At 44.1% G+C, this 24,950-nt stretch overlaps 1 protein-coding gene across 3 annotated transcripts in view; it reads right to left on the bottom strand.

Moving 5' to 3' along the window:
* The window catches only part of Ak5 (adenylate kinase 5), a 170,408-nt gene that overhangs the window by 119,506 nt on the left and 25,952 nt on the right, over positions 1 to 24,950 (bottom strand). For all 3 annotated transcript variants that reach the window (XM_087897463.1, XM_085677535.2, XM_048453554.3), the window contains exon 6: positions 4,656 to 4,847. In XM_087897463.1, coding sequence (XP_087753589.1) covers positions 4,656 to 4,847 — 192 coding nt within the window. The remainder of the gene's footprint in view (positions 1 to 4,655; positions 4,848 to 24,950) is intronic.

Genomic DNA, 24,950 nt, shown 5'->3' with positions numbered 1-24,950 from the left:
TCCCGGTTAACACCCATGCTAAGCAGCATTTGTCCAGCGCTGGTAAATTGTTTGTCTTTCTAACTTGGTGAAATGTCCAAAGCACAAAGCTTGATGCATTTAGGAGATAAATGACAGTCCCCTTTCCCCTCCTGTTTTCAAGCACTTAAAATATTTCTTTCTTTAGAAACAAAAGCCGTGCGTATGCACATTCGGAGTTCACCATATTTATTTGTAGCTAGACTGGAGCTACGTCTCTGTAATGGAGCGCGGGCCTGGCGCCCACAGGGAGTGGACTTGATCACTCCCACCACAAGAGCTAAGAAGCAAAGTTACAAGGCTTCTTGACCAACGACGACTCAAACAACACTAATTTGCTTTTGTTTAAGCTTTTTAAATTAAGAAAATAGCAAACATTATATTGAGACTTCAAAAATCTATAAAAGGGAACTTATTACCCAATAGTAAGGTGGTTCATAAGTCCAAGGGCCCAACATGTCATGAGAGTCGCTCACTCGGTTAACACCAAATAAGCAACTTCCCTAATTCCAAACACTCACATCATCATGAAAGACATTTTCCAAATTCTGGAAATTCCAACATCCCACTCCTTAATTAAAAACATAGGAATCAACAAAGAATGAAAGGAAATTATATCTAACATAATTCCACGAAGACCCAATACCCCAGCCTTCGGAGTTCCTATCATTTAGATTCAACCTGCGAACAAAACTGCATGCACAACCATGTAATAAAACGACGTGCCACGGAGCTCAACTAATGGGAAGAACATTGACGAGATCATGACCAGGCGACGTTACGCTGTACCTCTGACTATCAGATTCTCTGCTCAGTCGAAACGGCTTTTCCTTTAGTCGCAGCTACAACAGATACACAGTCAATGAAGAAGGAGGAAAAAGAAAACAGAATGGGTTGACGTCCATTACAATTCAACTACATGATTCAGACACATCCTGACTATGTAAACAACACGGCTGTTAGAGAAATTCCTGGCCAAGGACATAGCTCAAAGGTAGTGGGCTTGCCTAGCAGACATGAGACTCTTGGTTCAATTCACCTCAAAATAGATAAATAAAGCCATTGGATCAATCCAGTGACGTCTATCTGGGAGCAGCGGCAATGTCCTCAAAGGCATGTTCTTACTAGTAGGAGTTTTAGATCCTAGAAGAGCCTTAGACGGAGCAGAAGAGAAAATAAGAGACATGGAAGTCATGAAATGATATCAACCCACTAAATGACGCTTACCATAATCTAGAGACACTTCGTACATACGCCATCCCGTTAGTCCTCATAACCACACTGGGGCAGAATGGAGGGTGGGACCCATTTTACAGGTAAGGTGTGAGTTATGAGGAAGGTTATGCCACCTGAAGGTCACATGGATGTTGAATGATGCCACTGGCGTCCGAGCCACGCCATAAAGCTGTCTGGTGACCCTTAAGGTCTCTGCACTGTCTCCCATCACCATCATCAGGTCACACCCCTCTCTCACGGTTCCCGGATAACACTGCAAGGCAGCTTTCTCCAGCAATGTCACACCTTTGGGACATCATGACATTAATTTCAGGGGAGCTGAGATTCCACATGAGGTTTCAAACTCCAAGGACCTGTGGTCCCCAGGAGGCTCGCGTGGAGACAATGGTTAATCCCGCGTATGGATAGGGAGGTAGCCTGTTCTGCTTGCTGCAGGGAATTCCAGTACCGAGAAAACAGACTACGTGAGAGATGCCTGAACACCAGTCCTCACAGTTCACAGCTCAGGGTTTCATACACTTTTCTCACGAACTATAGACTCTCCATGTATGGGAACATGCTACGTCCTGGGCTAGTACCGCTCTAGAAGCTTGAAACAGTCAATGAAGAAACCAAAATCCTTTACTCTTATTTTTTTATGTGTGTGGTATACACATGTGTGTGCATAGCTGTATGTGTCGTGCATCTAGAGGAAGTCATGTGTCCTGTGCTATCGCTCGCTGCTTTCTTATTTCAAGAAAGGGTACGTCATTGAACCTCACCGAGCTTCCTGCTCTTCAGCTAGGCTGGGTGGCCAGCCAGCCAGCCCCAGCAAACCTCCTGTCCCCATCTCACCCTCAGTACTGGGGTTAAGAGTACTCTCAGCCATGCCTAGCTTTATATATGGGTGTTGGTATCTGTCTTGGTTATTGTCAACTTGACACAAACCTAGATGTTCCTGGGAAGACAAAAAAAATCTCAACTGAGAAATTACTTCCATCAGACTGGCCTCTAGACATGTCTGTGGGGATATTTTCCTGATTGATGATTGATGGAGAAGGGCCTCAGGCCACTGTGGGCAGAACCATTCCTAGGTAGGAGGGCCTGGGCTGTATAAGAAAATCTACCGAACAGGCCTGGGAAAGCAAGCCAGAAAGCAGCATTTCCCTGGGGTTTCAGCCTTGACTTCCTGTCTTGACTTCCCTCAATAATGGACTGGACCTAAATGGTGTAATCAACCCTTTCCTCTCTGCATTGCCTTTCGTTACGGTGGTTATCATAGCAACAGTCTCCCACCTAGGCGAGCATCCTTCCCCACTGAGCCATCTCCTCGGCCTGCATCCCTGACGACTAGAGGAACAGCGTCTTCTTAGTGGTCATTCACTAGGTGAAGGAAGGACTCCATTAGGAGTAGCAGATAGATGCCCAGGCAGGGGGCTGGATGGGAGGCAGAAAAGGAAAACACTGAGTCTAACCTATTAACTAACAGATTTTTACTAAAGTGTTAAAATGAATAAAGATGATCATTTTTAGTATTTAGCTCGTCTCTGAACACAGAAGTGCCACCAAGTTTCGGATCTAAAACGGAACTGTGATCCCAGCCCGGAAAGAGAACACGTGTCTCAGGAGACAGTATTTATGTCTTTGTCAGGAGATTTTTATCCAAATTATTATACTCTCGGGAGCTCAGTCTGTGTTTCCTAGTCTCTAAAAGGTGACTTTGCAAGGCAAGTTTCTTCCCAGTAATTAGAGGCATTTATCTGAGGACTCATTTGGCTTCAGCAGTGAGGTCATAGGCCACCAGCTCCACGGGTACCGACTCCTTCAATTACAGGCAATGGCATTTCACCTCTGCGCAAAATATTAGTAAATTAACACACCCCACTCTGCATTCATTTGGGAAATCTGCTCAGCTTGCCATGAGGAAGGCAGGGAGTCATGAGGACACTCTGGCGATACCTTTAAGCCTTAAACACAGCAATTGAAACTCTGGCTTTGCTCCCTGCAGTTGGGATTTAGTCTGCAGAGTTCATTTCTTTTATCATAGCACAAGGCAGAAATCAGCACTGGTAGGTGAGAAAAACACAACAACCAAACACATGCACACACGTACACACACACACATGCACACGCACCACACACATGCACACACACATGCACACACACAAGCGCGCACGCACACACACACACACACACACACACAGCCATTGAAAAATCCACCCTAATGTTACTAACTCTTTTCTTGCCCTCAAGTACCTGTTTTAAGCCAAACAATAAGCAACCTCCAGCACGGGAAGCCATCCTCAGACCAGACTTACAACTCTGACTTAAAGCACAATCACAAACAATACATCAAGATGGAAAAAGACACCATCCAAAGTCACAGCTGTCTCTTCTGTTCCAAGGACATCTTAGTTCAACCAAGAGTCAGTTCGTACAGGCACCGTTAGGCCACAGAGGTTCTGTGAAGACTCGTCAGTCATTACACATAAAAACTGAGAGAAGGGATGGGGTATACATTGTTCTCAGCTGACTCACAGCTGAGCATGCCAGCCCACGAGGCCAGAACTCTTAGTCTGGGAGACGAGGCAGAGGGCAGGAAAGAAAGGTCCCGTGCTGACTACCGCGGTCCAGCTGCCAGAAAGCTGATGTGGCTTTGTTTTGTGGCACGAGGAACTCTTCTGTGGCCTGGGATGTCTGTCTTTGCTGTGACTTGACATTGATCAGACCCGGAATGTTGTCAATCAAGGTTTGCCTTCACCTCTCAAGGCTCACTTTCTAAAATATTCAGGGCCAGGGCCTGAAGACCCAGTACCATCCTTCATTGGCACACTGAAGCCCAGTAACCATAGGACCGACTGAGTGTGTAGGAAAATCTTTACGCCACATGTGTGTGTACATTGTACTGTTTGAAAGGAGCAGAAAGATGGACAACTGCCATTTCAATACCAGCTCTCATTTATGACAAGCCAAACCATCAGAAAACATGACGGCAGAGTCAGGATCTGTAATCTCATAGAGTCCATGACTAAGTTCAACCTAAAACTAATCTTCTATGACACTATGCCAACTGCTGTCTATAAATCTACTGATAACTGCGATAAACAGAGGAATGGGCAAATGTTGCTTAAAACTACCCAGATGGTCACTTCAAACACTTCAAACATGAATGGTAGTGAGCCACAGACAAGATTGACAACATATCCTCTCTCATAAAAATCAAACTAAAATGCAAAGTTTAAAAAATCATTATGGTCAAATCAAGGGATATTATTAAAAATGACTAAATTTTTTTTTCATTGATACTGCCCACTGTTCCCAAAGCCACCTCTTAAAATAAAGAGAATTTCTAAGTGAGAACATGGCCGCTGGCAGTCAGAAAGGTCGCCTTGTGTGGTTGTGCCCTCGGGAAGCCAACTTACAGTCACGATGAGTCCTTTCTCCTGGAAGTATTTCACCAGTGGGGCGGCGTTCTGCTTGAAGTTTACTAGTCTCCTCTGGGTGGCTTTCAGGTTGTCATCGGGCCGTCCCTGTTGCTCTGCACGCTTCACTAATCTCTCTCTGAGCCTCTGGTTGGCACAGGCCAGGAAGACCACCAGGTCAGGGGTGCAGATCTGTGGGAAGCACAGACAGGCAGACAGATTTTTAAGATGCCAAGCAATATCCGCATGGATGGCAGCATGGCTCTCCAGCTGTTCCGTGGCCACATGGTAGGCGGAGACGGCTTGTTCATTTTCTGGCTGCCCAGAACCAAATGATCACACAGAAACTATATTAATTACAACACTGTTTGGCCAGTAGCTTAGGCATATTTCTAGCTAGCTCTTACATCTTAAATTAGCCCATTTCTACTAATCTGTGTATCACCATGAGGCTGTGGTCTACTGGTAAAGTTCTGGCATCCTTCTCCTTAGGTAGCTACGTGGCATCTCTGTGACTCCTCCCACTTTCTGTATCTCTGTTCAGATTTCCTGCCTGGCTTTGCTCTACTAATCCATTTGCCCAGGCAGCTTCTTTATTAACCAATGGTATTAAGACAATTCACAGGGGACAGAGGGGAATCCCACATCACCGCATCCTCCACTCTTTATGCCTTTTCCATCATATTCCCCACGCGGCTCCCTACACAAGACCAGGGCTACCCAGTCCCACTGCTGTCCTTCTAGAGAGCCAACCCCATGTGGCAGTATGTGGTGGCCCCTTTATACTTCAGAAAATATCTTTTCTGTCTATGCTCACATAAGGTTTCAGGTTAAATAAAGAACAACATAGCCTGAACTTGGTTAGAGTGTACATAACTTGATTTTGGAGGAGAGATGTTATCACCTGGCTCCAGCTGTCCACAGCAAACCCATGCTTCCTGGTCACCACTACCTCTTGCTACTTTAAAGCTGGCTCCCATACACTAAAGGCCCAGCGCTAGACTATTTCCTAATATCACTAAGCTCTATGGCATTCTGCAAGGTGATAAACATCAAGTCTGTTTAATACAAGAGCAGAGCAAGGCTTTGAGAATCTAGCACCCCTTGGAGTTCACACAGGCACTGGGGTCAAAGATGAATCTGGATCCATCTGGTCTGTACTGTCTGCTCCTTTCCCTGCTACACAGCACCGGGTAGTCCAGAGTCCTTCATGAAATACCATTAAGTTACATGGATAGGCTTAATAAATAAGCAGTTTTTATGTAACTGAGAACTGGTATGTTTAAAAGGTATCCCGCCCTGGAAGTGAATGCAACTTCCTGCTGAGCGTGGGAAGAAGTTAAAGGTACAGGGGCTTAAAGGAAGAGTCTCCAATTAAAGCAAAACAAAACAAAACAATTGTGTCTGTGGCCTGTGAGGTGGCTCAGGGGTAAAGGCATTTATCACCATGGCTGACAATCTTCATTTGATCCCCAGGACCCATACAGTGGAAAGACAAAAACACCTTCAACCAAGTTATCCTCTGGCCTCCTTATGCATGCCATGTTACTAAAGCATGTGCTCACACACACACACACACACACACACACAGACACACACACACACACACACACCAAAAAATAAATTTTTAAGGAAGAAAAAGAAAACTGACTTGGAAGGCTGGCAGGATTTGTGCCAGGACCAAGCAGGGCAGAGAGCTGACCCTCCAAGCATTTGTGCTCTCATTTGCTAATACGGACCTGACGCCTCTGAATCATCCTAAAGACTGCATAAGAGGAAGCGCCCAGAACAAACTCAGGACGTTTTAGCCATGCTCCCTAGCTCCTGACTTCCCTTACTCAGTGTGCGTCTGGGTTTCCTTTGAGACGATGTTTTAATTTTGTTGGTTCTCCTCCTATAATTTCTCTTCTTCACTCTCCCACGTGGCTTGTTTTCCACATCCTCAGCCCTACTCTTCCTCTCTCTAGGCTCACTTCTTGAAGCACTTTCCTGCTTATATTTCATACGCACTGAATATTGACTCCAAATGTACACTTTCTCCTCTGCCTCTCAACCGCTCTGGCTCCTGTGCGCTCAGTTGTTTTGTGACAGTCCTTTCAGAAGTTGTAATGTTACTTGTGACTCAACAAGGTTCAAAATTGATCTTAGGACCCTTTTATCTAAACCACACCACAGCAAAAACTCTCTCTGGTTTCTCTTTCCCTCCTCTCCCTACTCCCTCTTCTTCCTTTACCACCCTCCCGCCTTCCTCCTCCCTCCCTCCTCCTTCCCTCTTCCCTCCTCTTTCTCTTTCCCCACCCTACCTCCCTCCTTTCTCCTCCCTTCCCACCCTCTCCCCTCCTTCTTTCCTTTCCTCCTTCTGGTAGCAATGCTTCCTTTTAAATCTCTGATCATTCCCTGGTGTCCCTCTAGCCCCCACCACACTCCAGGCTGCACCAGGTATCTGCACATCTATTGGTGTCTTCAGCAGCCCCTCTGCCTCCCTCCCTCCAGTGCCCCAGCCCTGTAATCTCAGCTGCACTAGGGGAAGAGAATGAGAGCATGCATCCAGAATGAGATTGCCTTTAGCGTCCATTTAGAACCTGACACTTTGTCCTTTGGCCAACTTCAGCTGTGCGGAAGCCATTTTCTTAAATAAGACATTTCCAACGCAGCACTTTAGTACCCCCCCCCCTTTTCAGAAACAAAATAAAGAAATAAAACCCCAAACCATGATGGCTCCACCGGGAAGCTTGAGGACCTGAGTTCAGAAGCCCAGAGCCCATGTGAAAACCCTAGCATTGAGCACACATCTGTGACCCTATGGTTGAGCAGGCATGGCCCTGGAGCGCCTTAGCCTGCCCGCCCACCAGCCCGGCTGACTCAGAGAGCTCAGGGCCAGTGAGAGACGCCTCAAAAACACAAAGAAAGCTGGAGAGAAGCAAGGAAGACCTTCGGTGAGGCTGACCTCTGGTTCCCACTCACACATGCGTATGTGCACACACACCACCTACACACACACACACAGGAATGTGCACACACATACACCACTGACACACACAGATAAACACAGCCAAATGTAAACTCCTTTTGAATAACCTTAAAACTTTAGAAGATCACTTGTACTTTACATGACATACAATTAGGGGATTACGTGAAGCTAAAACTATACTTTCTGAAATACTGTACTATAAAATTTGTATTTATTGTTGTATGTAATATTCATCCCTATAGGACTTAATAAAGGACACATTTAAAATTGCTTTAAATAAATTATGTAAGGAAGAAGACAATTATTGACAAACAAATTAAACTATTTGGTTTAAAAACTCTACATATTAAAACACAGGGAAAGACAAACTTGAACTACCAGGTCAGTACTGGATGCAAGTAAAACCGTCTTGCAGCTTTGGGTTCTCATGCTGTGCACCTATTCCAACCGACTGGTTGATTCTAGTGTGCTTTGTGTTTTGTCTCAAGCGTGATGAAGAAGCTTCCATCTATGCAATACAGCAAGGTCATAAGCAGTTTTACATATTACATTTTTGCTTACTTTTGCTTCTGTACTACCAAAGACAGCTTCAAATTCATATTGTACACTTTGAATACAATTGCATTTGTTAAGTTAGTATTTCAGTTAGTAGAGTTTTAAAATAGTAAGTCACATATATAAAATTTCTTCTCATGAATGGAAAGTTGGTGGGGAGAAAAACGGCCTGGATGTGAAATTACTTAATTTTATAACTGGGATTAGTCTGGTGTCTTTCCTGCTAGAAATGGGGAAGCATATGATGGTAAACTCAAAACAAAACAAGAATTCAAGCATAAACAGTGAGACCCAGCATAGTAGCTAGGGAAGTAAGTGACCTGAGCCAGCTGCCAGTGGACGGCAGCTCCACATGCCAGGGTCCTTCCCTTGCTTAGGTCTCCAACAGTGTTCCATTTTAAAGAGAAAAATATTGCTGAACCTTTAATTCCAGCAAGTGGGAAGCAAAGGCAGGCAGATCTCTACGAGTTCAAGGCCAGCTTGGTCTACAGAGTTAGTTCCAGAACAGCCAGAGCTAGGCAGTGAATCCTGTCTCAAAAAAAAAAAAAAAAAAAAAAGAGGGAGATAGAGATGAGAGAGACAGACAGACAGACAGACAGACAGACACACACACACACACACACAGAGAGAGAGAGAGAGAGAGAGAGAGAGAGAGAGAGAGAGAGAGAGAGGGAGGAGATTTAACTTGCTTGTGTTTTTCTCTCAAAACTTAAAAAAAAAAAAAAAGAAAACCAGCAGACACCATTGCGTGAGAGGGGTGTGGGAACTGTGAAGCCCCATCAAGGGTGTGAAGGAAGCCCATTTGCAGAGGAAGACTGGAACCCCTCCAAATACAAGCGGCAGTGTGGTGGAGGACGGCAGAAGACCATGGAGGGCTCTGCAGCTCTTGCCTTAGCTTGATTGACAGCCGCCCATTCTAGTTCCTTTTCTTTTCTTAACCAGTGGCTGCAAGGATCTTCAGCTCACCTGTACCGCACTTTCCCATACCATCTAATAAAATCACCCTTGGCCTTCCTTGTGAGTCCACCTCTGAATCCTTTGATTAGTGAGACCTCAGGTTCTCTGGTAGCAACTGTTCATCGAGTTGGTTTGAGACACACGGGGAGGGCAATGCCCCCAACAGAAGGGACCCTGCAGCCCTTTCCTTGGCCCTTATTCTCAGAAAGTCTGAGCTGGTGAATGAATGAGCAGCCGGACACAAAAGGACATGAGAACAAAGACAGGGTCACCACTTTCGCTTCCATGGCAGTAAAATCTGAAACAGCTGGAACTGTTTTCCCCATTGAATTAAGACAACAAATCCTCTCCCTGCTTCACATGGCAAACTCAGTCTCCCTCTATCCCTCTTAAGCCCTTAATTCTGTTCAAAGGAATCAGCCGTTGTATAAACAAGGATATATTCACAGTCTCGGTTCCAGCGGGAATTCGTTTTTAATAATCTCTGATCTCGCCCAGCAATCATTCTTTGCTCTGCTCTTTATGAAGCTGTGTTAGGAGACCGTCAGCTCCTAAATTGGATCAGCTGCACCGTCAGAACTCAGGAAGCAAAATAGTAAAGCAAAAGGACAATTAGCATTGAAACAAAAACTACGGTCACGTAAACCAAAAGATGGAAAAAGCATAGAGGTTGTCCAGCCTGAGTTAACCCCAAACCTGGAAACGTCGGCACTCTGGTGACAAACGGCTTTCAAACTGGAACATTCAATGCCCTGGCCCGAGCGTGGCTTGTTCCTGGTACTAACGACTAAGGGGTGGACCTGGGCTGTCTCTCAGGACTTGCTGCTAACACTGGGCTACTGTTTGCCTCCTCATTCTACCTCACAGCTTCTTCCACACATTAAACATTTACCAAGAGAAAACCTCTGTGGTGCTCCGCAGAGGCTGGACAAGGTCACTATGGAGGGAAAACTGATGGGTAACTAGGCTTTATGATCTATTTAAAAAAAATCTATTTTATTTCTAAATTTTGTGTGTATGTTTATCTCTGAATGTGGGTTTGAGCATATTAAAATCAAATGCCCTGTGTAAGAGCAACAGGTACCCTAAACTGCTGAGCCGTCTCTTCGGTGTGGAACTTCATCATCTATGTGAGGGATAGGATATGGAGATCATTTCTGAGAAGCTTCCAGAAGACTGCAGGGCCAGGGAACAAACCCGGCAACATGACTCACCTGCACTGGTTTAATGGCAGCTGCAACAAAAGCCATTCTATCACCCAAGTTCTTCGAAAAGTCTAGGAAAGGGTGGACAAGATACCACACTTGGGCAGCTGAGAGGGCTCGGCGAGCAAAGGCTCCTCCTGCCAAGCCGGACGGCAGTTTTTTTTGTTTTGTTTTGTTTTGTTTTTAAAGGAAGCCAAAGTTATCCCTGCAATTTAGTGAAAACTGTAGAGAGACAAGATGAGCAAAGCTACCATGAAAACCTGGCAGAACCCGTCCTTACACAGTGTGACACTCTGCACATATGTGTGAGTTTATCTCAGAGAGAACCCATCCCCACACAGGTGACACTCCGCACACATGTGAGTGAGTTTATCTCAGAGAGAACCCATCCCCACACAGTGAGACACTCTGCACATACGAGTGAGTTTATCTTAAATTAGTCTGGTTTACTAACTTCTCTTTTGGTTTGAAAAGAAAAATGTCAGCTACCCAAAGGGAAATGTTTGCAACACAAAAAAATAAAGGACCAAAAACCATGAAATCTCAGTAACTCAGAAAATTCAAGTGGAAACTACACACCCACCAGAATGGTAAATGTAACCTAGATCAGTAAGACCCCACGTTGGCTAGGATACAGCAACGGGAGGAAGCGCATAGCCATTTTTTACCTGCTAGCTTGCTTGTAACTCCCATACCTCGATGGTGAGATTGTCTGATGGGTACCAAGGATGAACAATACGTGCCCATCAAACGTGCCCTGACTCTGATGGAGCTCAGCCAGGCAGACAGACAAACCCGAACCAAAGACGCACACAAGTACACACCATGCTGTTACTTCGTGAAACACCACAGGCAGAGCATCTTGAGCACATACCCAGGGAGAGCCAACTCCACCAGGCAAGTCACAGGAGGCTCTCAGCCTTTCCAGCATCAGGATCACAACACACAGCTCTGTCTGTGCCTTCAGCGGGTGCAGTCGTACCGTCTGAGAGGAAATGAACCACTACAGTTCTTTGGGCGGGAAGGAGGGAGCAATTAACGTCTTGGCTGGATTTTTTTCCAAATTTGATTGGGAAGACTCTAGACACTGGGACAGATGAACTTGGCATTGACCAACATGGAGCCATCTGTCTTCTCTGTCTACCCTCTTCCCCCAATAGCCTGAGGTCATAACTGTTGAGCTCCTCAGTCTTGAAAGGAAAGGGCACAAAGTCTGGAAAGCAAGGCCTCTCTCATTGTTCCCCAACCTCTTCACACTTTGGGAGAAAGGAGGTGATGGAAGCTGTGGGGAGCGGAGCCTTCAGCATGCTGCGGCACCAAGCTGGACAGCTTGTCTCCCTTTTATTGCCGCAAGGCAGGAGGAGAGTCATCTCTCTCTTCACCCTCTGCTGTCATCCTGACTTACGAGCTCGCTGCTCTCCACACAGCTAGTGGGTGTGCTGGACTAGGTTCTCATTGGCGCTGTGCATAGTGCTGGCTCCAGCCTCTGTCTCCTCCACCTTGGCACTGCCTTGATCAGATTCTCTGGGGCAACAGTGAGGCGATCTGAGATGGACCTCCATGGTTTTTACTCCATTAGGGAAATAGTTACCCGGTGTGTTCTGTTTCGTCCACAGTTAGTCAGAAACCACAGTAGTCCTGTCCACTAGCAGAGTGCGCCATTAGCGGTTTAAAAATATGATCATTAATGTTGGCTTATGGAAAAGTATATTTCTGCGGCTTGTTTTTAATGGTGCAGGGCTTCGTTGGATAAAAGCAGCCAGGGTACATTAGGCTGTGAACATGCAGGGACTTAATAAAGAGACAATTAAAGGTGCCATTTGATGTATCTCAAATAGACAACAAGAAAATAATGCAAACTTTTATGGCATAGGAGGCTGTTATAGCATATGATAATCATAGCGTATGATAATAATAGCATAAGAGGTTATATTTTACAGATATATTCTTCCATCATTGATTTGGATATTTAGGCATCTAGTTTATTGACTTAGTTATTCATTCAACTACTATGTACTAATATCTTGTTTATTATGACCTAGAAGTTAAGGTTCCAGAAAGGCAGTAGAGTGAGAGGCAGGGACAGTCTAGTGGCAGAACATCTGGAAGCCAGCAAGACCCCTCTGTGGACAGCTCAAATACAAATCAGTGAGAAGCATTCCACGTGATTTTAACCACCACCTGAAGGCGTAAGTCACAAACAATCCCACACCAGTTTGGAATTATGATTAATAGAATGGTTATTTAGTCAAAGGGGAAAAAACTTACAGATTACCGTCTCAGACAACATCCCCTCTGCGCGAACAGGAAAGGAGTCTAGGAGCCGGAAGCAGAGCCCCAGAGAGAGAGTGGAGGGCAGCCGCTGCTTTTTTAAAGAGAGAGAGAGAGACCACGCCCCAATGGGCTGGTATCTCAGCGGCTATTGGCTGAAGGAGCGGAAGGAGCTCCCGCAGCAACCACCTAAAAACTACAGGTAACCTTTAGCAGCAATAGGCAGTCAGCCCGGACGCTGAACAAAAGGACCAACCAAGCACGGAGATGCAAGCCTGTAATCCCACCCACTGGGGTGGCCAAGGCAGGATGACTGCGGGTTCAAGGGCAGCTGAGGCTGAGCAATGAGACCTTGTTTTAAGAAAATACTAAAGAAAAGAAAAACAGAGGGACTTTGTCATAATGAAGGAGATAGATAGCCAGGGTAGAGTTACAGCTCTTTCTAGCTCTGTGGACCAAGCCTCACCTTCCTGGTTCACAGTGGTCAGTTGATGGACTCCTTGACACTGAGGTAGGTAACACATGACTGATCAGACCAGAGACAAAAGAAAGCAGTAGTAAGAACATGGTAGAAGAATTGGTTGCTAACGTCAAGTGGTGCTGCTGTTGCCGTAGTGATTTTTCTTAGCACATTTGGCGATAGCATCTAGCCAGTTTCTAAACCAGCCCTTTTCCACATCCTTGCCAATTCTGAACATTTATATTCACAATATCTACACTAATTGTCCTTGGTATGCGATTGCTGACCTGAATAAAATTGTTTACTATGCTGATAAATTCATGGAAGCAAAAAGACCAGAATGGCAGGGCAGTGGGGGGCACACGATTTTAATCCCAGCACTCAGGAGGCAGAGGCAGGCGGATCTCTGTGAGTTCAAAACAAGACTGGTCTATGAGTGACCAGTTTAAAGTGAGTTCCAGAACAGTCAGGGCTATACAGAGAAACATTGTCTCAAAAAATAAAAAAAGCAAGCAAGGAAGGGAAAGGGAGGGTAAGGGAGGGTAAAGGAGGGTAAGGAATGGAGGAAGGAAAGAAAGAAGGGAGGAGGGGAGGAAGGAAGAAGGGAAGGGAGAGAGAGAGAGAGAGAGAGAGAGACAGACAGACAGACAGACAGACAGACAGACAGACAGATCTGGATGATCCTTAGAAGTCCATAGACCAATAGAAAATATCAACAGGAATATGTTCTCTCCCTGACCAACTTTCTTGAGACAGCTGGCTCATAGGCCCCGGAGCTTACTGCATTTAATCAGAGGCAGCACTGGAAGAGCTGAGGAATTCTTCAAACCTGAAGTACATTTCTGATCATTAAGTGCATTCTATAGAGGAAAATGAGACTCAAAGGTGTAAGTGCAAACTGATATTTTAGGAGTAGAAAATAAGTGAGAAGTTATGTATAGTGCTATTAACTTATTGAATGGAAAATTCACCTAAAACATCATTAGAGGGTATGAAGGATTTGGAAGTTATTCCTTTGGCATCCTTTGTGTCATTTTTAAAGATGTATCTTTATTATTTTAAATCATGTGTTGGGGTGTGTGTCTGCATGTGGATGTGTGCATGTGAAAGCAAACGCTCTGGGAGGGTGAGGCATAGAACCACATGGAGCTAGAGTTACGGACAGTTCTAAGCTACCTGATATGGGTGCTGGTAACAAGAGCAGCAAGGGCTCTTAACTGCTGAGCCATCCCTCCAGCCCCAGTTCCTCTGTTCTTAGGTATATGTTATCCTGGTTTGTATGGCTAAAGGATGCGAACACTTCAAAAACAGATGTGTGCCTCCTGCAGCTGTGCTTCAAGCTTATGCAATTTACTGAATTGAATGCACTCCAAAACATATGCTCTGTCCAAAGAAGTTCACAGGAGACGCCCATGTATTTCCTACTGTAAGTCAGTACACCCCGGCCATTAACACCAGTTCCCTCTGTCTCCGTGAACCCTTGCCTTAGTACTAATGAGGGAACTACTTTAAATTCTTCTCTACAGGCAATAGCTAAGGCTATCTGGACATGGTGGTGCATACCTGCAAACTCAGTTACTTGGGACGGGGGTAGGGCTGAAGCTGAACGATTGTAAATTTGAGGCCATCCTGGGCCACAGAGTATGACTCTATCTCTTACATTAAAAAAAAGTGAAGTATCAGCAATACAGAAAACATTAATTCAAGTCAGTTTGAGGATATATGTTTAGTATTTAATGTTCTTAACATTTTCCTGTGCATCTTATGTATGAGAGCAAGTGAAGAAAACTCATTCATTATGTTACTCGTTCAATCTGCAAACACTATTAACTCTTCAATATATTCCTACATCTGTTCTTCCATCCATTTGTTTCACTTTGCTTTTTTTTTTTAAAAAAAAAAAACAAACCAAGTCAGGTTGTGAACATCACCTATAAATGGGCTTAAAGGAATCTGCTTCCCTCTAAAAAAGTTTATTGAACATATACAACTAGGCAACTACTATACAAGGTGAAAGAAATCAAATAGTTCTCCTTATTTTATAAATTTTAAAGTCCCTACTCACAAAGATCCAATCTAAAGTAGAGAGGAGACATATGAAGTCATCACAGAAAAACTGTGTTGGAAGTTCCATCGTGTTGGGATTCAGTTCGGAAGCAAATGCAGCCAGGTGGAGAGAGGCCTGGAGAGCCAGGGAATGGGGGGTCATCTGAGAACATGGGAACATACGGAATGTCTTCTTTCCTTGGCAAGCTCCACGGCCCTGACTTTCCCACGGCAGGTTGAGTAGAAGGAGTGGTGCGGGAGAATTGTCTGTATTCTGTCAATCATGTTTCAAATAAACGCTGATTGGCCAGGCAGGAAGTATAGGCGGGAAAACCAGACAGGAAGTAAAGGTGAAGCAGTGAGAACAGGAGAATTCTGGGAAGGAGGAAGCTGATTCCTCCCACTCCTGCCCAGACCACCAAAGCAGCAGGATGTAACTTGCCAGCTGAAAAAGGTACTGAGCCATATGGCAAAAATAGATCAGAATAATGGGTTAATATAAGCTATAAGAGCTAATAAGTAGCCTGACCTATTGGGCCAATCAGCTTTATAACTTACGGAGTCCTCTGTGTGATTTTTTGTGGGGGGGGCTTGCTGGTTGTGGGGTACTTGGCAGGACAGAAAACCCTAACAAGCTGCCGGCCCTCATGTTACAAAGGGGGAAGGAAAGATTCCATACCCGAGTCTATGTTGTGTAGGCAAAGATGAGGAATTGGATGACATCATCCCCTTCCCACCACTCTTCAGGGAGATGTGGCTGAGGGTTGCACCAAGTTCCACTGGGCTCAAAGTATTTACAAACCCTCCTTTTCTAGAGGACCTGAGTTTGGTTCCCAGTGCACATGTCTGTAGGCTCTTACGTACCTACAACTCCAGTTCCACGGACAGCTGATGGCTCTGGTGACACCAGCACTCGAGCATACATCACACACAGAAGAACATATGCACACGTAATTAAAAATAGAATCATAAAAAATAAAAAGTAAGCCAGGTGGTGGTGACGCACACCTTCAATCCCAGCACTCAGGAGGCAGAGTCAGGCAGATTTCTGAGTTTGAGGCCAGCCTGGCCTACAGAGCGAGTTCTAGGACAGCCAGGGCTATGCAGAAAAACCCTGTGCCAAAAAACAAAACAAACATACAAACAAAAAAACCTGAAAAAGTAGTTTGTAATCTGGCATTTGGCCACAAGTGGCTCTGATCTAATGCAGAATGTGGTGGGTTCAAGGTTCAAGGTTTAGAAGCTGATGGCCTAGTACCCATCAAATTGGAAATAGCAGACAGTTTCAAGGGAGAACCAATGAATGAGCTGCAATAACATATGACATCAGGATTCAATTCACCATCCCATCTCTCAGCCTTTAAATACAATTCCATGTTTGGTCCATGCCCAGGAAAACATCAACATCTCATGGAGGTTATGTAATGAAAGCCTTCTTCTTCCCCAGTGAAAATCAAGCCAATGATACAGGTCTTTGGCAAAGGCCTCAAATCCTCGCTCCCGTCCCCAGGCTGAGGCAGGACAATGTCATGCTAAAGGTGACCCAGAGCTACAAAGGGGGTCAAGACCAGCCTAGGCAACTATGCGAGACTGTGTCTCAAGATATAAAAGTCTAACAGAGCTGAGCATAGTTCGATGGTAGTAAGCTTGTCTCTCAGATCCAAGGCCCTAGGTTCAGTTCCCAGTGTCTGACCCCTCTACCAAGAGATCTAATAAATGGCTTAGGAGAGTTGGGATTCTAAAGTGGGGGATTGGGGCTGGCTCAGTGGAAGGAAACATTTGCCACCAAGCCTGATAACCCGAGTTTGATCCCGAGGACGCACATGGTGGGAGGAGAGTTGGTATCCTGCTGGATGGCCTCCAGACTTCTACACACATGCTGTGGCATGCATACACACACACACACACACACACACACACACACACACACGCCTCACACATCTCTCTCTCACATACACCGACACTTGTTAGAACACAGGGTGGGAACCCAAGGTCTTTAGCTCTCCTGTCTGCAGACAGGGACTGGTTCCTTTGAAGAGGGTTTACATCTATGGATGGTCAGACATTTACCATTGTCTCCCAATTACAACACCCAGGATACAGCCTCAGCCGGGCAATAAGAGAACCATGGACATTTAACTATGGTATATAAGATGAGCTATTTTTGCTAACACTGGCTTTTACGTGTAACTGAGATGGTTCTCTGAGGTGTATGTGAACACTATTTGAAGTCTCATGGTATGGTCACCACAAACAACACACACATAAACATGCTTTTCTAACACATTTCATGCTAGTTGAGCTTTTAATGTTTAGCACTGGTGGATGAAAACCGCTATTTTTATAAAAGTCAAAGAAATTATTTCTGAACATTCTTGATGCCTATTTTCAATGCACCCCCTTCGGCGAGTTTTGGCAAGCTAATACTTGGTTGCTATCTCATTAATAATTGGGTAATTTTCCAAGGCTCTGTCAGCCAACAGCTATTCTAAGAATGGGTCTTTCAAATTGTGCTGGTGCCACTGAACAGGAAGGAGGACCCCCTTCTGCCCCAAGACAGAGCTAGAGCACAGAGGTGTGAGCATTCTAGCAGGATCTTTCCATCAGTGACTTCCGGCATTTTTGTTTTCTTGTTGGGAAATACGTGTGACTTGGGAAGAAACTAATACATGATTTAACAATGTTCTAAATGCTTCTCCTCTCTCCTTCCCCCCCCCCCGCTCTCCTCCACTTCTCCCCTCCTTCCTCCCCTCCCTTCTTGTCCCCTCTGTTTGTTGTCCTTCCCTCTCTATCCCCTTTCCTACAATCTGCTCCTCCCTCCTCTCCTCCTCTCCCCTCCGCTTCTCCTCCCCCTTCCCTCCCCTCCTCTCCTCCTTTGCTCTCATCTCCCCCATGTCCCCTCACTATGTATACATAGATATCCATGTATCTGTCTATATTAAGGGTTTGTACAGACTCGTCCCCCCACCATGTATACATAGATATCCATGTATCTGTCTATATTAGGGGTTTGTACAGACTCGTCCCCTCACTATGTATACATAGATATCCATGTATCTGTCTATATTAGGGGTTTGTACAGACTCGTCCCCTCACTATGTATACATAGATATCTATGTATCTGTCTATATTAGGGGTTTATACAGACTTGTGGTTGCCTAAAGGGGAACATTTATTAGAATAGTTGGAAATTCAAGTAAAACATTTCTGGGTAAAATTCCCAAAATATTCATTATTAAATTTTAACAAAGAATCACAGATATCGGAAGGTCTAACAGAGATTTTCAATCTATCCTTTTTCTATTTGTTCATTTATTTATGAGATCATTTGGTAGATACTACGTGTCTAATTAAGTGATAGTTTTTTTTATTTTACAAAAATCCTAAAATTTGAGACTGGGAATATAGCTCAGTAGTGCACTTGCCCTGTATATGTCAGGCCTGGGGTTCACTTCGGACAGACAGACAGACAGACAGACAGACACACACACACACACACACGTGCACACACAGCACACACACACACGCACATGCACACACACACACACACACTTGTGCACAGGAACACACACATGCACACATGCACACACACACATTTTCCAGATGGGAAGATGTAGGAGAGTCTTCTGTATTTCTGTTGCTTTCATTGGTTAATTAATAAAGAAACTGCTTGGCCTGATAGGTCAGAACATAGGTGGGTAGAGTAGACAGAACAGAATGCTGGGAAGAAGGCAATGAGGCAGTCGCCATGACTCTCCTCTCTGAGACGGACGCAGGTTAAGACCCTTCCCGGTAAGCCACAACCTCGTGGTGATATACAGATTATTAGAAATGGGTTAATCAATATGTAAGAGTTATCCAATAAGAGGCTACAGATAATGAGCCGGTCAGTGTTTAAATGAATACAGTTTGTGTGTTGTTATTTCTGGGTGTAAAGCTAGCCTTGCAGGAGCCAGGCGGGAACGTAGCCCACCACTCATTTTACAGAGTGGTGCCCAACATGGTAACTAAATCCACTTAAAAACCTGAGAGATCTTAAAAATAAGGGAAAGAGAGTTTAACACAGCTTTTTGCTGTTTGCTAGGGCGTGTGGTAGAGAAATTTCCCTGACTCAGCAGCCGCAACAGGAAAAAAGCTGCGGTTTTAAAACGCAGCTTCCTGGGCTGTGCCGCCTTTGGAATCTCTGTCTGGCTCCTGCAGGAGACAGACCTTTTGAATGGAGCATTTGGAGTAAAGTGCTAAGGCTTACTTGATGGCAATGTGGACTGCTGTGTGCTTGGAACTGTGCACGGCTCAGGGGCACCAAAAGGCTCTGAGGTAGGAGCTGCTCAGCTCCACCATGCTAAACTGTGCTGGTCTCAGGCAGGAACTATCATAATTATCCTAATAACAACGCAATTAAGGTTTAGAATGGCAGTAAGCAAGTGATACCGTATTACCTCTACATGGCGCAACTTAAGTTTTTAAGAATTGCTTAGCATTTTAAGAACTGCTCCTGGACAGTAAAGAAGTACAGAATCACAATAGGACAGATTCAGACATAAAAGACCTTTAAATGAGTCATAGTTTTAGACATATGTAGGCTTGGGAGAGAGAAGAAAAAGAATATAGAGAAAGCCTTTAAAGAGACAGAGTACAGATAGTTATAGACTAAAAGAAATAAAGAAAAATAAGCCACGTAAAAATGGAAAATGCACAGAGTCTGGATTATGTACATTGTGTTTCCTTTAAAATTTTTGACTGTGAAGGAGCTAAGTACAGAGAGACATTTCATTATATGAGCTGCCAAGCTAAACCAGAATGGATATCATAAGGGTATAATGACTTCAGAATTTGGGTCTAAGAATATGATGCTTTGGAAAGGACGTCCTTCTTTTGTTTTCACAGAGGATGAGACCCTGTGGATTGCTTCTATTCCAGTATGGTATGAGAGACCACGTCCTCCTGAAAGGCTGCTGTGAACACCTTCAAAAACCTACTTCATTCAACTGCCGACTGAGATGAACCTGGCACATAGGATACACCACAAAAGGCCTGATTAACAACGCCCCTATACAGCAGGAAGAAGTTTGGAGAGAAGTAACTGTGCCCATATTCCCAAATATTGTCTATAAATGTTCTTTTACATTTAAAGGGGGATATGATATAGATATGAATAATTTGCATTGGTATGGAATTTAAGGTCAATTTTTCTATATGTATATGTATTTCTGCTCTTGATTAAGGTATTGTGATTGTGTAGTTCATTTTAAAAATGTAATGTATAATTAGGAAATATAGGTTGTTAATGGATAATCATCAATAATAGTCAAGCTTGTAGTCATGATAGTTAGATTTTCTAGATATATAGAGATATATTTCAGTTAGATAGGCATTCTTCATATCTTTCAAAGACTACAGAATATGGCATTTTAAATGTTTTAATAACTTAAGGTTTTCATGACAATGAGACACGTCCGCTCCTGGCAGCACCAATCTACTTCAAGAGGAAGATGGGCATCGAAGAAGCTTCTTATGGAGTTTGATAGCCATTTGGGCAAGAAACTGCTCTTGCCTGGACTGTTGCATAAACTGGACACGAAGAACCCACAGAGAGAGGACTGCTGAACTTGCCTAAAGGTGAGATTGTCCTTTGGGGTTCCTGATTCATGAAAGAGTCTGAGGGACATTCTGCAGGACACAGCAGATAGTGACTGAACTGCCTTTGAAATTTCCTGCTTCATGGAAATGTCTGCTGGATTCTATGGGCCTGAAGGCCGAAGATGGATGCCCCAACAGTACAGAGGAACTTTGGGTGACTGTCTAGGCAGCGAGATGTCTCTGTCATTTCTAGAGTTTGGAAGTTGCTTATTTCTTGTTTACTTAGGTAATATATCCTTCTGGAGTCTTTGATGGAGTTGAAGAATGGTTAGTTATAGTTATAGTTTTCCTTAGTTATGATAAAAGATAAAATAGATATAAATATTGTGACTATAATTCTTGCTTTATAACTGTTTTGCTATATGTAATTTAACTATGTTAAAATGAAAGCCTTTCTTTTTTGTTTAAACAGAAAAAGGGGAAATGATGTAGGAGAGTCTTCTGTATTTCTGTTGCTTTCATTGGTTAATTAATAAAGAAATTGCTTGACCTGATAGGCCAGAACATAGGTGAGTAGACAGAACAGAATGCTGGGAAGAAGGCAATGAGGCAGTCACCATGACTCTCCTCTCTGAGACAGACGCAGATTAAGATCCTTCCCGGTAAGCCACAACCTCGTGGTGATATACAGATTATTAGAAATGGGTTAATCAATATGTAAGAGTTATCCAATAAGAGGCTACAGATAATGGGCCAGGCAGCGTTTAAAAGAATACAGTTTCTGTGTAATTATTTCAGGTAAAGCTAGTCGGGATCCAGTCGGGAACACAGCCCACCGCTCCTTCCTTTACAGGAAGAACTGGGAATGACTTCCAATAATTCATTCTAATGTTTAACAACTGATACTTAAAAGATTGTTGTCATCTGTAATTCTAAGGTATTCTCTTAACTACAAATACATGTACTCAGAAAAGAGGACTCAGACAGTGCACTATTATTTTCAATCAATGAGAAATATTCATGAAGAAATGGCCATGAGGTAGACATGATGGTGCACGCCTGTAAAGTTAGGATCGACACACGCTAGTGCGGTCTGCACAGTTCCAGGCCAGCGAGGGTAGGTAGCGACACTGTGGCTCACAAAGCAGAGACAAAGAGATCAGTCTGAGAAAACAAACTTGGAAATACACAGAGAGCTTTGCAAAGCTGAAGATGGGCTTCTGCCTCTTAGGGAAGCAAACCTCACTGTGATATGGTGTCCGCTGCTGGGTGTGTTCTGGAGTTTAACTGCAGAGATTGTCTGGCTGGCAAATCCTAGCCTTCTGAGTCTAGACTCACCTGTTGCCTGTTTCATTGTTGCCGCTGGCTTTGTTGATTTATTGGACTATAGGATGGAATAGCTCAGGGAGAGAGTATGGTGCCAGGGGCTTGGGTACTTTAATAAAGACCTCATGTACTCACCCAGTTTGTCTATCCCAGCCAGCGACCTGACCACCCCGTCCGTCCATTCCAGTCAGTCACCTGACCACCCAGTCCGTCCATCCCAGCCAGTCACCTGGTCCCTCCAGGACTCAATTTTCTAATGCACAACATGAAATCAGAGGCTATTGATTTTGCTTTCATTTAAAGGCTTTTAAAGTTTTGTTGATAATCTCAAGAACCTCCATAATGCAGAAGATGTACTCTGACATTGGCTGATGGAGAAGCTGCTAATGGTCACTGTGCACCTGGGCATGTTTGATGCTGCAGTGACCTACTTACTCTCAGAGACAGGGGCCACCAAAATTTGTGACTAAGTGATTCTCTTACAAAGGGTTCTTTACAGCACAAATGGGAATTTGTTTAGGCTAGGATACACACACACACACACACACACAGAGAGAGAGAGAGAGAGAGAGAGAGAGAGAGAGAGAGAGAGAGAGAGAGAGAGCCAAGCACAACATAATAAATACGGCAATTACAAGCTGTCCAGCATTAGTGAACTGGTTGTTAACCACTTCTGAGGCAAACACAATGTATCTGCCACCTACCCCACCACCATCTTTAGACCAAGTACTCATGATCACACATTTTAGCAAGCCTGTTAAGGAAAAAGATGTTTCCCTTCCAAGTCAAGGTTCTATAAACATCAGTGCCGTCACCAAGAAGTTAGATAAAGTAAGGATGACTTACTACATAAAACACAGAAACCTGCCGCAGAATGAACAGGTGCAATTAGACCACACAGGGACGCTGAGTTCCACGGCTTTGCTAAATTTAATGAACTATTTTTGATGTTCACTTTATAGGTTATTTTAGGATTTTCTAGCTAGTGATCCACAAATACAGATCAACTTCCTTCCCCCCTACACTTAGACCTTCCATTCTTTTCTCAACCTGTGGGTCATGACCCCTCTGGGGATCAAGTAGCCATTTCAAAGAGGTCACGTGTCAGATCGCTTGCATATTAGACACTTACATTATGAATCATAACAGCAGCAAAGCTACAGCTTTGAAGTAGTAATGAAATAATTTCATGGTTGGGGGTCACCACAACATGAAGAGCCATATTAAAGGATCGCAGCATTAGGAAGGTTGAGAACCACTGTGTTAGAGTTATTTGGAACTTCTAGTTCAATGCTAAACACAATAGAAAGTGGACATACAGCTGCAGTTCCCAGTCTTAGGAGGAAAACACACACTATTTCACCATTAAATATAGTGTTGACTGTGGGGTTTATAAAATGCATATTTTGTCAGGCTGAATTCCTTCCTATTTCCAATATGCTAGACTCTGCCCACCCTCGCCGCGGTAAATCGTTGTTGAGTGTTGTCGGATGCTTTTTCTGTCACTGTCTAAGAACACAGTCTATTGTACCAAGACGTGTTTGGGGGGCTAATTTACTTTGGTGAATGTTCTCGTGTACTTGAGAACACCGTGCATTACACAGCTGTTGCACAGTGTGTTAGATGTATCGACCACTGTTCAAAGCGTCTTCCTATCGCTATTTTTATCTAGCTGTTACACTGAGCTACCAAAACAGGCGGAGAATTTCCAACTTTGAGTGTGTGACCATTTTATTTCTGTCATTAATTTCTCTTAAAAATGCTTGTATACAGTTTAAAGCATTTTTATTAAGTGTATAGACTTTTATACTTTACATGTCATTAAACACATAAAAATACAGCTGTCGGGCCAGGTGTGCTGGCGCACACCTTTAATCCTGGACTGCAGAGACAGATGCAGGCTTATCTCTGTAAATTTGAGGCTAACCTGGTTTACATCGCAATTTCTAGGCCAGGCTGGGCATCACAGTGAGAGAATACAGCTGTGTGTACTCAAAGGACTCAGAGAAGTAACTGTTCACATCAGGGCGTGTCCCTCCACCCCAGTGACCCTCCTTGTCTTCTGCAGCATCACTAAGGTTAGCAAGTTTTCCTTTATTCTTGATCCCTGTCTTTATTTTTAAAATCACTATGATAAAAAACGAAGCATATTCATTTATACTCAAACAATAAAGATCCCATTTGAATATTCCACTAGAGGTGGGCATCCTTCATGGCATACGCATCCATCCTCTTAATTCCTTGGGTAAATGCCAAGCTTCATTTCCCCCTTGTCGTATGGGTACCCTTCACAGGAGGCCATGCTTTCAAACTGCAATATGCTTCTAGTCGTGGTAAACTGGAGTGAGAGGAGAAGAATATTTCGGGTTTCCCAAATCTATGACAGCCAGCTTATTTTTACTTTTGGGTAATTACTTAAGATACTAAATTAGAACTGCACGTGCATTTTCTCCAGGAACCGCCATTCAGTAAGGGAAAGACGGTTAAAGGGAACGGGGCTGGGTAATTAAGGAAACAGTCACGTATGTCAGAGGGGATCACTATGCAGGAAGTACTGGGTGATAACCATGGACCACCTTTGGTAACTCGTCCTTATGAAACATTCTGTGGAAACGAATAAATGTCTGCTTGGTGAGAAAGATGATGTGGTTATTGAGGCATTCCAGTACACAGAGGAGCTATGAGCAAAAACAAAACAAAACAAAACAAAACAAAAAACAAAAAACAAAAAAACGTATTTGAGGCACATTCCGCCCTCCGCTCCGCCCTCCACAAGTCTGCAGTTGCCCTGCACTTTGCCCTCTGCCTCTCTAGTCCGCTCCCCACCACTCTGTTGGCAACCCTTCCAGAATGCACTCACAGGTTCTCTGGACCTCTAGCTTCCTGCTGGTTCGTAACAAGGATGAGCATGAACAGGACATGGG

The sequence above is a fragment of the Myodes glareolus genome, chromosome 17, assembly GCF_982192425.1.
Source record: "Myodes glareolus chromosome 17, mMyoGla1.1, whole genome shotgun sequence".
NCBI lineage: Eukaryota > Metazoa > Chordata > Mammalia > Rodentia > Cricetidae > Myodes > Myodes glareolus.
This window is presented reverse-complemented; position numbering and strand designations above follow the sequence as displayed.